We start from the raw sequence: 16,975 nt of genomic DNA on the forward strand, positions 1-16,975 counted from the left end.
GTTCCCTGTTTCATCCTGCTCTTGTCTCCAATGGATGGGCAAGAAGGAGCACCCTTCAGAAACAAACAGCAGAGCCGACAATGAGGGGATCCCTGATCCTCGGTGACATGCCACCACCGCCAGCAGATCCCAGCACTGGCTGCCTGCACAGAAGCACACGCTGGGACTGGCAGTTCCTAGATGGGCAGCTGCTGCCTAGGGCAGGGGCAGATCTGGCTGGAGTTCTCCGAGGGCCATGTTCTGGCCAGCACGATGCAGGCACGTTTACCTGTGCCCTCGCTTCCTTTCTTCCCAGCTCGGCTCCCCCTGCCCTGGCAACATCCCTGCAGAATTCTGCCCATTCTTACCCCGCTGGGACCCGAGATACTGGAAATGGCTGGCTGCAGCCTGGGTTTGTCCCAAGCTCCCCTGAAAGCTCCCCCTGATCAGTTCTTCCCTGGCCATGCCGGAGCCCTCGAGCGACGTGGGGCACTCTCATCCTGCCGGTGTGTATCGCTCCAGCCCCCGTGCACCCACACAGACGTTCCCTGGATGCTCGTCACGACCCCTTAACAAGGCAGCTCCCAACACCAGCTATTTCACTGTGAGAAATGCCCTGCCAAGCCATCACCGCCTGTGGGGTGAGAGGCTTATCCTGGAACAGCCTTCCTGTCTTCCCCACGGCATCATTCCCAGTGCCGCTGAAAACCGATCCCTGCTGCTCCCTCAATTTCCCCGCCATGGGCCTTCGCCCCCGAATGCTCCGATTTCTTCACAGACGAAGTTCTCTCACCACAGCTTCTCCCTGCACCTTCCTACCCCCGGCTGCCCTTGTTATACCCTAGGGGCCCTTTGCCCAGGCAGATGCTTTGGGCGGGTTATTAGGTGAAATCAGCGCTGGTGAAAGGCAGACTGACAGTCCTGGAGACACAGCGAGCCCTGCATGGGCAGTGGCAGCGCATGCCTCCCACGCATTGCCCCACCCCTGGGCCCCAGTGCACCCCTGGTGGGAGCTGGCTCTCTGGGGCCCGTTCTAAGCTCACACCGGCCAGCAGGCGAGAGCGACTTGTGGTTGCCATCACCCAGCTGTTGATTTGAGCTGGTGACCTGGAGGTCTACAAGGCCTTGTACTCCTCTCCTGTAGACGCAGGCTGCCTGAGACAGAGAGACAAGGACAGGGCCCCACAGAGGGGGTGTGCTGTGCTTACCATTCCAGGTGACTTCCAATGCCTGAGGGACCTGCGGGATGGTCCTGCCCTCTTTTAGAACAGGGCTGATGTACGACGCTAAGTATGGGACAGATTCCCAGATCTGTAGAAGGAGAGACAGGGGAAGAGTTAGCATCCGAATCCTCCCCAGACCCTTGCTCTCCCCAGCCATTAACACATAAACCTTTAAGTACGAGTCTCTCCACCGCTAGGCTCATCAATAATGTATCGATTGCAGGCGGTCATGGACGTGGTGTTAATTCTTTAGAGACAGCTCAGTGAGTCATTACAGCACATTAGTGTGGGAACTTAAGTCTGGGGCCTGAGATTCAGAAGCCTTTCCCGGGGATGCTGGGAGAAGCGGGGGGCGTTATGACGCTATCGAGGCATGTGATGCTAGAAAAGCAGGCCTGGCTGAATGTACTAAAGAGCAGAGGGAACACTGGTTCATTTGTTAGAGCAGGGGACTGGGAGTCAGGACTCTTGGGTCCATTTTCAGCGCAGCCACCAACACGGTGAGTGACCTGGAGCATGTCACTTGACTTCTTATGTCTCAGCCAGGGTGGCTGAGAAGAGGGGAACCAGCAGGAACGGCAGAGAAAAGTAGGTGCTTTGTCTGCGACAGTGTTTCCAGGGACAATGAAATTTGCTCTTGCTCAGTCACTGAACCAGTCTGGCCATAAACAAAGGTCCTGGATTCCCAGGGCTCCGCTCGGGCAGCAGAACAAGATTCTTAGCACCTACCCAGGGACATACACACTTCCCTGAGTGCTACAGGGACAGAGACAAGCCTGCGAATACGAACACGAGAAAATCTACTTAATAAGGTACTCTGGGGAGGTGTGATTCTGGCAAACCAGAGACACCTGGTGCCCCCACTAGTGAGCGCTCTTGTTTTTGTACTTGCTACTGTGCAGGTTACTGACGAGGAAACAGAGGTAAAGGGATTTGCCCAAGATCTCACAGCGAGTTAGTGCCAGAGCAGGGACTAGAACCCGGCCCCTGCTCTAAGCACTCCCCTTCCACTGCAACACACACAACCAATCCAGGACTGCAGCACTTGGAGATCTGCAGTTGCCTTCAGAGAATGTCGGGTTCCCCTGCCATTTGGGGATGACCTGCCATGTCACAAAGCTTGGTGCCCAAAGAGCAGGTGTGACAGTCTCCCCATGCTGAGCACTGCCAACAACCCCCCGCCCCCAGAGCCATGAATCAGACCCGACGGCTTCCATAAACAAGCCTCTTGCCTGTGGCTATATATAGAGCTCTGAAAGAGGGGCAGGTTTGCACTACTTGCCTAAGGACTCATGACTTCATCCCCAAAGCAGCCGTATAGTGAGGAGGTGCAGCGGGAATCCTTGTAGTTTGACCCCCAAGTCAATGTATCACTTACCCTACAAGGAAGGCCGGAGTCTTGTCCTCTTTAAGCAACTAATCTTTGGAGTCACTGTGAGAGGCAGATTTGGCTAAGGCTCAGCAGAGCAGGCGTTTAAAGTGCAGCCCTGCTCTGATCAGCGTGTCTGTGTGCAAGGGGGTCTGTGTTTACTGGTCTCCATGATCCCTACTCAAATTTCTCTGCCAATGTTTCTTTTTTTATTATTTTATTGTCTTAAACCCCCAGTGCTGTTGTCTCCCCCGGGATCTGACTGTCAAGCTGGGCACTTTTCTTCTCAGGCATCACAGACGCTGCGCTGGAACTGAGTGAATAATTCCATTGCTGAAACACGAGTCAGCCTAGAATCCATCTCCCTCTCCCTGGGCTGGGCTAGTTCTGCAGGGCCAATGGGAGTAAAATACATGGAAACTCATTCCACACACCAAAATCATAGAAACGTAGGACTGGGAGAGACCTCGAGAGGTCATCTAGTCCAGCCCTCTGCACTGAGGCAGGACTAAGTATTGTCTAGACCATTCCTGACAGGTGTTTGTCAAACCTGTTCCGAAAAGCCTCCAATGACAGAGATTCCACAATCTCCCCAGGGAATTTGTTCCAGTGTTTAACTATCCTGACAGTTAGGAAGTTTTTCCTTTGCTGCAGTTTAACCCCATTACGTCTCCTGTCCTCAGTGGATGAGCACAATTTATCACCCTCCTCTTTATAACAACCTTTCACATACCTGAAGGCAGTTATTTTGTCCCCCACCTCCATCATATCTTCTCCAGACGAAACAAACCCAATTTTTTAATTTATCCTCGCAGGCCATTTTTTCTAGATCATTAATCATTTTTGTTGCTCTTCTCTGGACTTTCTCCAATTTGTTCACATCTTGCCTGAGGTGTGGGGCCCAGAATAGGATACAGTCCTTCAGCTGAGGCCTAATCAATGCTGAGTAGAGCGGAAGAATTACTGCTCATGTCTTGCTTACAGCACTCCTGATAATACATCTGTGACAGGGTCTTCAGTGGCTGGGCAGCTTAGCGGCTAGATCGTTGGTTAGGGACTGGAGGGGGGACCTGCCCTCCTTTCCTTCAGGTCTTGGCTCAGAGTCCTGGGCCGCTCACACCCCTAGCCAGGGGAGATGGAGCTTGCTCCCTATGTAAGTCCTTTAGTTTGGGGCATGGCCCTGCTAGTCCAGTTTCCCCACAGTTGGGGCTTGGCGGTAGATTCCCCTTGGCAGGGGAAGACTGACTTGCTTTCAGTGGCTGCGCTGGCAGGCAGGTTGCGTCTGTGCCTTCAGGCAGAGACACAGAGCTCCTGCCTCTTCGCCAGTCAGCCCCTGGCTGAGAGGGGCTCCCTTCTTTTCTCCCCCTTCCAGGCCTGACATTGCTGCAGGCATAACGGGGCGAGGTGGGGCTAGCTGACCCCACAGGTGTTCTTTAACCCCTGCTGTGCCAGGCAGACGCCTCTTGGCTCCTTCACAACATCCCAGAATGATGTTTGCTTTTTTTGAAACAATATTACACTGTTGACTCATATTTCATTTGTGAGCCACTATGACCCCCAGATCCTGTCCCACAGTGCCCCTTCCTAGGCAGTCACTTCCCATTTTGTGTGTGTGCAACTGAGTGTCCCTTCCTAAGAGTAGAACTTGCATTTCTCGTTATTGAATTTCATCCCATTTGTTTCAGACCATTTCTCCAGTTTGCTAAGATCATTTTGAATTCTAATCCCTTCCTATAAGACACTTGCAACCCTTCCCAGCTTGGTATCGTCCACAAACTTTACAAGTATGCTCTCTATGCCATTATCCAAATCATTTAGGAAGATATTGAATAGAAACAGACCGAGGACAGATCCCTGCGGGACCCCACTCGATATGCCCTTTCAGCTTGACTGTGAACCACTGATAATGACTCTGGGTAGGGTTTTTCAGCCAGTTGTGCACCCACCATCCAGTAGGTTTGTCTAGGCTATATTTCCCTTGTTTGTTTATGAGACCGTCATGCGAGACAGTATTAAAGGCCAAACCTGTCCATATCAAAATGGCCAGCTCTAACCCAGACTGTGCACAGGGAGCTCACCTGCTGAGGAAGCAGGGACCACTTCTACACAGGCATTTTTCGCCCCATTACTACAACTATAGGGTTTTCCATCCACAGATGGTACAAAATGGGACAGCAGGCGAAACTGAGGCACAGAGAGGGCAAGTGACTTGCCCAAGGTCAGTAGCAGAGCCAGAACTAGAACCCAGGTCTCCTGACTGCCAGTCCTGAGCCCTGTTGCACTGGACCACACCAAAGTGGCTACACAAGTCTCTGTTAAAACAACGAGGAGTCTGGTGGCACCTTAAAGACTACCAGATTTATTTGGGCATAAGCTTTCTTGGGTAAAAAGCCCACTTCTTCAGATGCCTTTGTTAGAGTCTCTATCAGAGAAGCTTTGCCCTGCAGAGGGAAACACTTCATACACACCCTCAGCAAAGGACTTCACGGCTCCCCCCAACTGACAGGACCTTCCCGTCTCAAGAGAGCCCTGAGGTCGCCCGAGCTCGCTCAGAGAGGAAGGCCGAGGAGAGCGAGATGTGGCCTGTGATGAGGTTTGGGAGGTGGGAGTCGACGTCAGGCTGTCCTCAGGCTGAGGAGCGCTGGCCCAAGCCCATGGCTGTCTCTTGTAGCCCCTGCCCTTGTCTCTTGTACACAGGATGACCTGGCCACAGCCCTGCCCAAATAAGCTTTCTGCCCGTGGGTAGCTCCCGTAGTAACAGGTACTACGGAAACACCTAGGCCAGGCCACCAGGAGCCGGAGACAGGGAAGAAGCTGTTGCTACGCTGGATTTGTCCCTGCGTGCAGTGTATGTCTGGGGGGGAGCCCGTGGGGTTGCCGGACGGATGGGCCTGACGCCAGCAGGCCTGAGTTACCTTGGCAGCGTTGACAAGCCTCCAAGCATTTAGCAAGCCAAAGCCATGCTCGTGGCTGTGGCTGAAGCCCGCCCGGTTAGTGTCCCAGTTGGTGCGACGATCTTCATACTGCAAAGGAACCAGAGGGAGCCACATCAGCTGGCGTGACTCAGCTGGGAGGGGGATACACCTGCCTCTTGCAGGGCGAGCGAACATCCAGCTACGCAAAGACCAGGGTCACGAGGACTGGGGGGGACTGGGAAAGCACCCTCCTAGCCTCGCTGCACACAGACCTATGGGCCCTACCTTGCAAATGCAGACCTAAGCCACCCTCCGGAAACTGGGGGGAACCTGGCTACGTCTGCCTAACCAGCAGACTTCGCAGAAGAGACTCAGAAGTGACTTGTAACAGCAGCAAAGCCAACTCCGGCTCTGCCATGGGGCCTGATTAGAAAGGACAGCTCGCCCTCTGTTTAAACTGAGTCCCAACCGAGCCAGGATTCCTCGCTCTTCAAAAGAAAAACAAACAGCGCAAAGGACAAAAATGCCTCTGCTCTGAAATATCCCAGCTGGTCCCTTCCTCCCTCCCTGCCCAGATCGCAGCCCCTGGAAAGTCTAAAGGCCAGTTTCAAAGGAATAAATACAATCACTTAAATCAGCGCGAGTTGGGGCAGATCAGATCTGGGTCCCATTACTTACTGGGGTTTAGCGCTTTGGCAGCCGTTGTCTCCAACTGTGGAAAAAGTTACCCTGCGCCAAAGCAAGTTTTATCTCACTGTATCACGTAAACTGCAGGGGACACACACACCAAGTACAACAAAACCCTGCCTGCTGGCCAACCCCAGATGCCTCTTTCAGATTCACTATCTACTCCTTCCTTCTGCAGTCAAACTCGCCCTGAAGTCAGTGGGAGCTGTACCTGAATAAGAACCCAGCAAACAGTAACATTTACAAAAGGAGCTCTTCCCTCTCTGTCTCCAAGACTCAGAATTCCTTTCAGAGTAGCAGCCGTGTTAGTTTGTATCCACAAAAAGAACAGGAGTACTTGTGGCACCTTAGAGACTAACAAATGCTCAAATAAATTTGTTAGTCTCTAAGGTGCCACAAGTACTCCTGTTCTTTTTTCAGAATTCCGTGACTGCATCAGACAAATCAGGCCTTTCTGCTTTCACGCTGTGAAGCGCTTTAGGGGCCATTGCAAAAACTCCAGCGGGTGTATCATCTCGACTCCGCCAACCAAGCCCTACTCCACCCCGGCTGCTGCACTATCCACACGCAGGCTCATCCTGGATACCTTTTGAAGACTTGCATCCTGGCAGATTCAGGAATGCATGGAACAAATACCCCATACATCATGGTGACAGCAGAGAATACCGTCTGCCTCAGGCACATTCCTGGTGAGAACAAGGGGCGAGGGGAAGAGCCATCCATCTTCTGGGGTCAAGGGAAAGGTGAGATTGATGGGGGTGAGCTCACTGTTCAAGCCCATCCAGACCCACCCAGCATGCACTGGAGCCTTCGCCAAGAGGGGCCAAGGAGGAAAGCCGAGGGGCTGGAGGTTCTGTGCAGCTGGAACTAGAGGACACATCGCCAAGGAGCTCTTTTCTCACCTTGGTGGCTGTGAAGACAATGATGTGCTGGACATCTCGCCAGGTGAGACACGGTCGCACTTGGAGCATCAAGGCAATCATCCCGGCTGCGAGGGGGGCAGCAGCTGAAGTCCCTGTGTGGCCCTCGGTGCATCCTGTGCCTTTCTCCAAATTCCAGTCTGTCGTCACCTTGAACAAAGAGCCAAAGAGACGTCTCTGGTCAGATGCAGCCTTCAGAGTGCTAGAGCTTTTAGGACGAGTGAGCCACCGTGCACCCCAGTGTCACGCACATGTCCCTGGCTCGCTCTCCAGCTTACAGCAGCAGCCGATGGAGGCTACACCTTGCTTGTAACACATCTAGTAACAAAACCCTGGGCCCAGCGAATGCTCCTGACCGTTTGCCTAACACTCAAGCTGAACCTCAGCCAAGCAATGGGGACGACAAACCATCACTGGGGGGTTTTTCAGATGATGTTTCGTCTTAACACCCTCCTAGTCCCAGCAAGGGAATTGGCCTAACCCTGCGAGAAGGCAGATTTCCAGCCCAGGGTTTCAAAGGAGCAGACAGAGGTTTGGGTGCCTACCTGAAAGTCTACCCACTGCTCTCACAGACAAGGGCTCCCAGGGCACTTCCTGGACAGGCCTGCAGCATTGTGCTCTCCTGACTGCTTTCGCCACAGCCGAGATGGCTCCTTGCCTCCCACGGGCAAGAGGAGATAAAAGGGACCATGAGGTGCAGCTGGAAATGGGGAGGAACGGCTCAGAGGCTGGGGGAACCAACTTCAACGCCACAGGGGCCTGGTCTGACAAGGAACCGTGTCACTGAGAAACAGGGGGCACAGCCTTTCCGAGGGCTGTTCTTCCACTGGGCCTGTCTACCCACTTATGGCACTTGTCTGGCTCCCATCACCACCATATGCAAACACCTCAGTCTTTAATGTATTTATCCTCCGAGCACCCCTGGGCAGCAGGGCTGGGCGACCACCCCCAGGTAACAGCTGGGGTGCCGAAGGGCTAAGGGATTTGCCCAAGGTCATAGAATATCAGGGTTGGTATCAGGAGGTATCTAGTCCAACCCCCTGCTCAAAGCACAGGAAGACTGTGGCAAAGCAGGGAATGGAACCCAGAGCCCCCAAATCCTAGGTTAGTGCCTAAATCACTGGACCAGCCTTCCTCTCTATGGTCAGTCCGTCCACTACAGCCTCCCAAATAACCCCCCCCACCCCCATGGCTGCTCGCAGGGAACTGGGTTGTCATTTGTTTGTCATAGTGCTCGTAGACTGGGATTTTCAAAGGGGCCCAAATCCCACTGACTTTCAATGGGAATGGGACTCCTAACTCCCCAAGGACTCTGAGCAACCCAGCCATGTAGTGCATGGTGCTGTACACCCAGAAAGCAAGGCCGGAGCTTGCATTTAATAGATTCTTAGATCCCAAGGCCAGAAGGTACCATTGTGATCGTCTCGTCCGACCCGGTATCACACAGCCCTGAGATCAGCCTCACAACAATGCCTAGAAATTGAAAAAACCCAACCCTGATTTAAAAACGGCCAGTGATGGAGAATCCATCACCACTCTTGGGCAATTGTTCCAGTGGTAATTACTCTCAATGGTATCAATTTACGCTTTATTTCCAGTCTGAATGGTCTAGCTTCGACTTCCAGCCGTTGGATCGCGTTCTACCTTCCTCTGCTAGACTGAAGTGCCCATTATTCAGTATTTGTTCCCCACGTAGTCACTTATAGACTGTGCTCAAGTCACCCATTAACTCCTCTGGTTTGCACACTAAGGACTGCAAACTCCCATGCACCCTACAAGTCCTTCGACTGGGGCGAGACGTCTGCCCTAAAAAGGGAGGGATGAGTTAATAACGATTCCTGCTGATTAAACGCTACAGCGATTACCAAGCATGTTTCACGCTGCCAGTAGCATATTTCCCCCTGCCCTCTCAGGTAACCAGCCCAGCCATGCATTCCACCCTAAACGCTCAGTTTCTTCCCCCCAGAGCGATCAGAAGCATGAAACCGCCTGGAAAGCATGTGTGTGGGGAGAAGTGTGGAGCGGTTGTACAAAGGAACGTCAGAGTGGGAATCAGAGCATGAAACCCCGGCCAGGATGTAACATTGGCACATGTGCCACTAACCCAACCAGCTGGGCATCTCCTCGCAGGAGCCTCGCACAGTGTCTGAACAATGCAGCAGCCCTCCTGCAGGAAGGGGGCTATTTAAAGGGAGACGGGGACACACACACACACCCCTTCCTTATGGTTTTTGGCAATAGAATTAATGATGCTTTGCACTTGTACAGCGGTTGCTTGGGAATCTCCAAGCACTTCGCCAAGAGGGGGAAATTCTGCCCTCATTTTAAGTGTGTGGAAAATGGTACAGGGGGGTGACAGGACTTAGCTATGCTGCTAGAAGCCAGGATCTCTGACTCCTGCCCCCATGCAAACACGGGTAATGATGAGTTAAAAAATGGCCAAAAGGCTCCATGGGCTCCCCTTCCCCTAACCAGGGCCAGCTCCAGACACCAGCGCAGCAAGCAGGTGCTTGGGGCAGCCAATGGAAAGGGGCGGCACGTCCGGGTCTTCGGCGGCGGGTCCCTTGGTCCCTCTCGGAGGAAAGGACCTGCCGCCGAAGAACGAAGCGGTGGCGGTAAAGCTCCCGCCGAAGTGCCATCAATCGCGGCTTTTCTTTTCCCCCCTGCCGCTTGAGGTGGGAAAAATGCTGGAGCCAGCTCTGCCCCTAACACTCCCCTCACTGCAGCTTGTGTCTCCCTCCCCAGTGCACTTGGGCCAGAATTCTCAAGTGTGTCCAGGCACTGGGGGCCCCACCTGGGACAAGTGGGTGCCCAACTGAAACGCTTAGTGACTCAGACCTTCCAATGTCTGGTCTCAAGTTTCTCAGATTGGGCACCCAAAGGAAGTGGCTACTTTTGCAAATTCAGTCCTCAGTCCCCAGGGCTGTTTGGCTCACTATTAACTCCAGGCAGGCTGGGGTGTGATCCGTTCACCACCCTGCCGTCTCCCCTGGAACGGCCACAGGAAGGCACCAGCGACCTCTTCTCCGGACGCCTGTGGAATTTGCAGCACACACGGGCTTTTTTTGTTCTTTGTGGTTGCTGAGCCCACGCCAAGCTGCAGCCAGGCAGGCCAAGCGGCCGGAAGGTTTGTCATTCTCACTCGCAGCCAGAAATGGAACAACAACAAAGGGGCAGGATTTAGTAACGGGAAAGTCTGGAAACATTTCCCTGGGAGTTCACAGTCAAGCCACTGGATTAAGCAGAAAAGCAGCCACGGGCGGTCTGCACACGGCCACACTAGGTTGTTGTGCCGCACACAATGGCTCTGGGGGTGGGGAGACGGAAGGGGCGACTGGCTCAGGAAAGGTCTGACCAGGACAGAGTATGGCCGCTGTAGGGATTAACCTTCAAGAGACCTGCTGCCAATTAGACAAGAAAACTTTCACTAGTGGGACCAGGAGCCCTTTATAAAGGTCACTGACTTAACTCGACCCTTGAGAAGCGAATGAATGGCCCAAAATGTCACAGAGGCTGTGAGCAATAGAGCTGGGAGTGGGACCCTGGCATCCTGGCTCAGGTCCAGGCCCTCTTTGCTTCGTTCCCCATGGGGCTAGGAGTCAGCACTCCCGGGGGAAGGGCTCGTGGCATCTGAGGTAGAGCACTTATGGGGTTCAGATTAGTGAGCTTAGTGGAGGTTTCTGGCTGGGTGGCACTGGGCCTTACCCATGTGCAGAGTGTCACACCCATACCCGGACCTGCAGGCCCCGGCAGTGGCCAGGTAGGGGCTGAAGAGCTTCTGTATTTGTGATGAATCAATTCCAAGACGGCAAGACTCCAGCGTAGCATATTCTGGGGAGACCACAGCACTGGTCTGGCACTTACCCCAGCCAAGCTTCAGCCTTGTAATTCGATGCATAGCCTGGTGCGCATGCTCCGAAACACAGGCCCTTGTTGTTATTCCTGGGATTGCTTTCCACCCCATGCTGAGCTCCCTGGGGCTCTCCAGCCAGGGGAAGGCAGCTCTCACTTCTCTCTAAGTGGCCAAGGCAGGTGCTGAGCTGTAGTGACAGAGCCCTCGAGCACTTGCCCAGGAAGGTGCGTAGCACGTAGTACAGGACAGACGCAGGAGGACACCGTGCTCCTCCGATGACACCACAGGCAGCTTTGCCATGGGCGCCCGAAGCACAGTTGTTTCTGCAGCTCTAGACTGAGGGCTGGGGCGCGAGGATTGCAGGGGACCAAGTGAAGAGCGACCCCAGTGCTAAATATGAACAGAAGAGTGCAGCATTACAGCTGCTGGCCTGGCTTATGGCAGGGATGGATTCACACTGGTGGCACAAGTTCTGCTCTGGTTTTAGAGCTGCCCAGCACCAGATCGCTCCATTGCTCCAAGCCACCTTCCAGCTCTCAACCCTACTTGCTACTGCATAAGCAACACCATATTCCCCCTCCTCTCTCTGCCCTGCTCCTGCAGCTCCTCTTCCTGCTGGGGCCCACGCCGAACACCCCTCACTCCCCCAGTGAGGAGCTGCGAACGGTTTTGACTTAGCAGCTCCGTTCTCCGAACCCAGGAAGCGGAGTCTCCCCCTGGGTGCACCAGGATGGCTATTCCCCTCCCCCCGCCCCCCGGCTGCCGTATGGGATTTCCCCCAACCGTTCCCCCGGTTGAGGAGAGCTGGCTTTTCATAGGCTTGCCAGCAGTACGAAAAACAGCTAAGCCCCCTTTGCCGCCTTCTGCTTCCTGTGAGCTCCGCAAAGCCGTGGGCTACGGTTCAACAGCACTCGTGCCATTACCATGCGGTCGCCACCCAGCCAGCCTGGCGCCCTCCTGCCCGGAGTCTTCACTTGAGACACAGGGAGCTTCACCCTGTTCTTCCCGGGAAGCACTCAGTGGCCAGGTTGACTCAGCTTCTCGGCCACCATATCCTGCAGCCACAGAACTTAAAACTGGCAGGAGTTACCTCCCTCTCCTGGAGGCTGAGTGCACGCACCAGCCATCTCCTGCCCGTCTCTTGGTAAGACTATCAGACATGGATTCCTGCCAGCTGAAGCAAGGGGGCTGTTCTAGCACTGCTCCAAGGAGGCCCTGCACAGAAGCTTGGATAGAGTTAATGCTGCCCCTGTTAAAATTAAATGGACACTATTTCTTTTTAAAACACAAAGTAAGAGACAGGCCCAAGCTGCAGAGATTGATGCACTGAGGGCCATTATTCCATCTGGAAGTGAATTAAGATCAACTGAATTAAGGCCACTTTAATTCTGAATAAGAACATCCACACAGGGGTTCAATGCAGTTTAACTAATCTACCTTAAATTCACACCTTTAGTTAATTTGGATTAACTTTCCTGAGTATCCAGTGTGGACAAAACCCTAGTTACCTAACGGCAGCTATCAGTCAGGAGAGAGGTAAAGCAGTCATAGCTTGGTAGAAAATAAAACTACCAGGCCAAGTTCTGCTTTTTTGGATACAGCCGTGTAATTCTAGACTAGCTCCACTAAAGGCAACAGATTTATTCTGGCTTTACACTGCTGAGTAACCAAGCAAAATCTGGCCTTTGTAAGAGGTATTTTAGATAAGATGCAAGTAAACAAGTGAGCCTTAGAAAAGTCACTTGAGAAGGCTCCAAATGGTGCATCATTCTGTCCTTCATCGTGCCATAAAATCAGCTAATTAAAATTGGTTATGGTCAAAGCACAGGACAAGCTGGGATAAACATTTGTCCCTCTCCACTCAGTGGGATATAACTGCATCCTCCATTGCCAAGAACTGTACTTTCTTTGTTGACTTTTATATTCAACTCCAAAGTATTTTGTCAGCTTCTAACAGCTGCAATTTGCACTGAGATACTGTATGTTCTACCAAAAAAAAAAAAAAAAAAATACAGCGAGCACCACAAATGTCAGTCAGAGATGCAGTTCATGCCAGAGACCATATTAAATTCTTCCCATTAACGGAAACGGCAGAACATTTATAGTCTGAAAAATAGACAGCTGTCAGAAACATTAACTGCAATACTATTAAAGGACAATTAAAAGGCACAAAGAGGAGAGAATAGTCTCTGTAGACGGTGGTGTATTTAATATGCCCTACATAACAGACACACAGGTTTATTGGAGTAGTGATCATGTTACTGTAAAAAGAGAGGAAAGATCTACATCATGTGTAATTCCTGGGCTGTGCAAGGCATCCGATTCAGACTCTTTGATGGAAGAGTAGCGCCTCTTTTATCATCATCTGAGGCCATTCTTTAAGGAGAAAGGGCATGTCAGACTTTTTAAAATTAGCTCACAGACCTCAGGTTTGGAGGACGCTGGACATAAAAATGAAAACTACAACACGCTCCAAGATGAAAAGTATAGCGGAGTCCCTAATTGACTAGCATTTCTTTTTCTCTTGCACCAGTGGTTTTCAAGCCAGCGTGAATTAATTCAAGCTATTTTTAAAAGGAAAACTTAAGCTCCATGATAGATTTTATTTCTTTTGTAGCACCCTGAGCCTAACCATTTTCTTAGATGGGGATGTGGTCTTTTCTAGTTAGGAAACACTGATTCTTTGCACTAGCCCCTGGGGTTTTCAGAGATGAAATGAACCAAGCTTTCTGGGGCTCATTTACTGTTCAGCATACAAACTGAGTGGCTAGTTAACTTGTACTCTCATCACCGTCTCTTTCATTGTTACATTTTCCTGGACCTGCCCCCCAAGTTCCCCATTTGCATTTGGAGACCCTGTCATTCCCCCAAATTGCTCCAATTAGTTATCAAAGTCTGGTTTGCAAAGCAGAGATCCGGTTACACACCCAGAGCTACAGATCTGGCCCTTTCGGCGAGTCCTCGTTTGTAGAACTACTGCCAAACCTGAGCAATGGGAAATTGACAGATGTATTTAGAACTTGGTGGTTTCTTCTAAGGAGCCAGGGACAGCACATAGGCATCATGAACAGAAGCCATCTAGAGCTCTGGGGGAGAGAGAAAGGGTAACTGACATGCCCCTCTTCCATGTATGCTATCTTGGAAACACCCTGAGATTTCCCAAGGCTGCGTCTCCAAGGTAATCTCTCCCCTCCCACCTTCTTGTATTTACAAATAGCGGCAGCCCATAAAAACAAACTACCATGGCTACTGAATGTTAGTGACTTCGGAAATAACACCGCTAAGCAGGCCCAAAGGAAGTGCCAGTTGCGTTAGGAGAAGCCTGTTCTCACTGGAAGCCCAGCAAACTGTCAGCCTCCTGGCCTCCATAGCTGGGTCTGTGAACTCCATCTATTTGATTCTGTTCTATAGAAAGGCAATTGCAATCCCTAGCATTGTCCAAATCGGGCCCAGCAGTGTGTGTTCCCACTAGACAAACCACTGTTTGGTTCTCTTTCTCCCTGCGGTGGAAAGGTGGCTCAGGGATAGCCCATGAAGCACAGAAGACCAACCGCAGTTAGGTTTGCACTGCCTGGTTTTTCCACACAAACAGAGAATGGGGATTTTGTTTTGCTCTGCAGCACGCAGGGCTGGGCCACAACAGCATCAGGAATGCTTCAGGGGTTTTTAGAGAAGCTAGCACTGTCTAGGCCAAGGGTCAGCAACCTATCAGAAGGGCTGTGCCGAGTCTTCTTTTATTCACTCTGATTTAAGGTTCCGTGTGCCAGTCATACATTTTAACGTTTTTAGAAGGTCTCTTTCTATAATATATAACTAAACTATTGTTGTATGTAAAGTAAATAAAGTTTTTAAAATGTTTAAGAAGCTTCATTTAAAATTAAATTAAAATGCAGAGCCCCCCAGACCGGTGGCCAGGACCCGGGCAGAGTGAGTGCCACTGAAAATCAGCTCGCGTGTCGCCTTCGGCACGCGTGCCACAAGTTGCCTACCTCTGGTCTAGAGGTTTAATCTTTGGCTGCACTGAAAAGCTTGGGAGGGAGTGTGGAGGACAAGCTGGGGTGAGGGACTGCCTGTGATACCCAGGCACATGGCTAGAATCTCCCGCTTACACAGAAGTGCATGAGGAAGAGCTGTTACCTGCACCGCTTGACTTAACGGTGGCATCATGTCTCAGCAAACTCAGCCCTGCCACAGGAAATGTACCGAGCTGCCCTTTGTTTCCCAGGGGATGCCATGCCTGTACCTCCAACAGCTCACACGGCTCAAAACACAGAGGATGCAGTTTCCATGGCCCTGACGAAGCGCTGCTGGGATAGACGCGGCCGTGTGCACACCTGGGTGCACTTTGGGACCTGACTGCTAAGACAAAATTGTCGGGAGGTACAAAACGTTCTCCATGTGCCACATTACAGCGCGATCACCCGGCCGCCCGCTAGGCCCGGGAATCAATCACACTATCATGTCTATGCTGGTAGCTGCTGCTCTGTGCTGGGCACTGTGCCCGGGCAGGACACAGCCCATCTCCTAAAGCACTTCCAGGCTGAAAAGAGAAGCACCATAAAAAGGGGGGGCTAGAAGGGGACATGTTCCTGTTACAAGTTTCAGCTGAGTCTTTCCCCAGTAATGTGGCTCAGACACAAGTTCCCCTGAGCTCTGGCCCTCGGCAGAGGACACACAAGGCACATTAGAACGGGGCCCAGAAATACTGAAAGAGGAAGGAAAGCTGCTTCCAAGCGGTCCTGGAGCGGGCATAGCTAAAGCTGGTTAAAGAAGAGGGCCTCTCGCTGCCAGGATGTCCCACTCTCAGCCTCCTGGGACGAGAGGCAAGCACCAATCCCAGTGCAGTTTGACTACTGAGCACTGACACAAAATGCTGCAAGAGCTCTAGCTCTCACTGCCGCTACTGCGGTGGCTATCGCCTAGCTGAACGGGAGAGAGAAAGTAGTACTCCTAACAGTGTGGTCAAAAGCCAGGCTTCCCCAGCTCAGAACACCAGTGACTCTGCCCGGATCTGCAAGCATGGAGGCAGATGCTTGCCTTCCTTGGGGATGCACACAGAGAACATGCACTTGTTGCCGGGAGCTGGTTAACTTTGCACACACCTCTTTCTGCCCTGAGCTGATAAGGGCAACAGTCTGAGACTGCAGCAGACTGGCAAGACTAGGAACATACCGGGGCATATCCTGAGCTGGTGGAAACTGGCACTATGCTGGGGATCTGGTGCCCCCGCTTTTGCACTGCACCGAAAGCCGGCACACCTGTTTGGCCCAGGGAAGCAGGTTCGTGTGGTGACGAGTTATTTCTGACCAAAAAGGAAAAGTCGATAAAATATTCCCCAAACCGCCAGGGGTTAAGCATGCCCAACCTGGGACGGAGAGGCAGCCAATTAGCTTAACGACCCAACCCGAGTCACAGCCGTCACCTGTTCATTCCCTGATTGGTGCAGCACAGTCATGGGGACTGGGCAGCCTGAGCCCAGCCGAGATCCACCTGTGATGTGACAGTGTCTTGCAGTGTGTTCTCCTTTGGAATCACGGTCAGAACACAGTTTTGTAATGTAGGGTCACAGCCCATTAATGATGGTGACAGAAGCGGGGTAGGAGGTAGGATAAAGAAGCTGCTTTGGAGTGTAGCCAGAGTCCCGTTAAAGCCAACACCTGGTTGATGCTTTAGGACAAAAATTTGTGTTTAGGTTTCCCAATAAGAATCTGTTTAGATACAAAATTTGACATGGGCAAGAATGTGGAGGGGCAATGCCCACCGGACGCAATGATCCACATGAGACAGACGTGCTGGTGAGAGAGCGGTGCGTGACAGAAATAAACAGATCACCCGCTGGGCAATATTTCTGTAGGAGCTAGACCAAAACAAGAGCCCCCTGCCCCCAGTGCTTCTCCTAATTGCTTTCTATGATGTAGCACCACCAGTCCCAATGCCCGCTGAGATGACCCCGTGGGTGAGTGGACTCAGGCAGGGTGACTAGACAGGTTAATGATGGTGAACCGTATTTCCTCCAGCTCTGAAGCTCT

General features: G+C 52.1%; 1 protein-coding gene across 1 annotated transcript in view; it reads right to left on the reverse strand.

Moving 5' to 3' along the window:
- PCSK7 (proprotein convertase subtilisin/kexin type 7) overlaps nt 1–16,975 on the reverse strand; it is a 52,022-nt gene that overhangs the window by 13,584 nt on the left and 21,463 nt on the right. The window contains exons 9-11 of the mRNA XM_034754398.1: nt 7,076–7,243; nt 5,487–5,594; nt 1,188–1,290 (exon numbers count right to left, since the gene is read on the reverse strand). Of these exons, the coding sequence (XP_034610289.1) occupies nt 1,188–1,290; nt 5,487–5,594; nt 7,076–7,243 (379 nt within the window). The remainder of the gene's footprint in view (nt 1–1,187; nt 1,291–5,486; nt 5,595–7,075; nt 7,244–16,975) is intronic.

This window comes from Trachemys scripta, chromosome 21 (assembly GCF_013100865.1).
Source record: "Trachemys scripta elegans isolate TJP31775 chromosome 21, CAS_Tse_1.0, whole genome shotgun sequence".
NCBI lineage: Eukaryota > Metazoa > Chordata > Testudines > Emydidae > Trachemys > Trachemys scripta.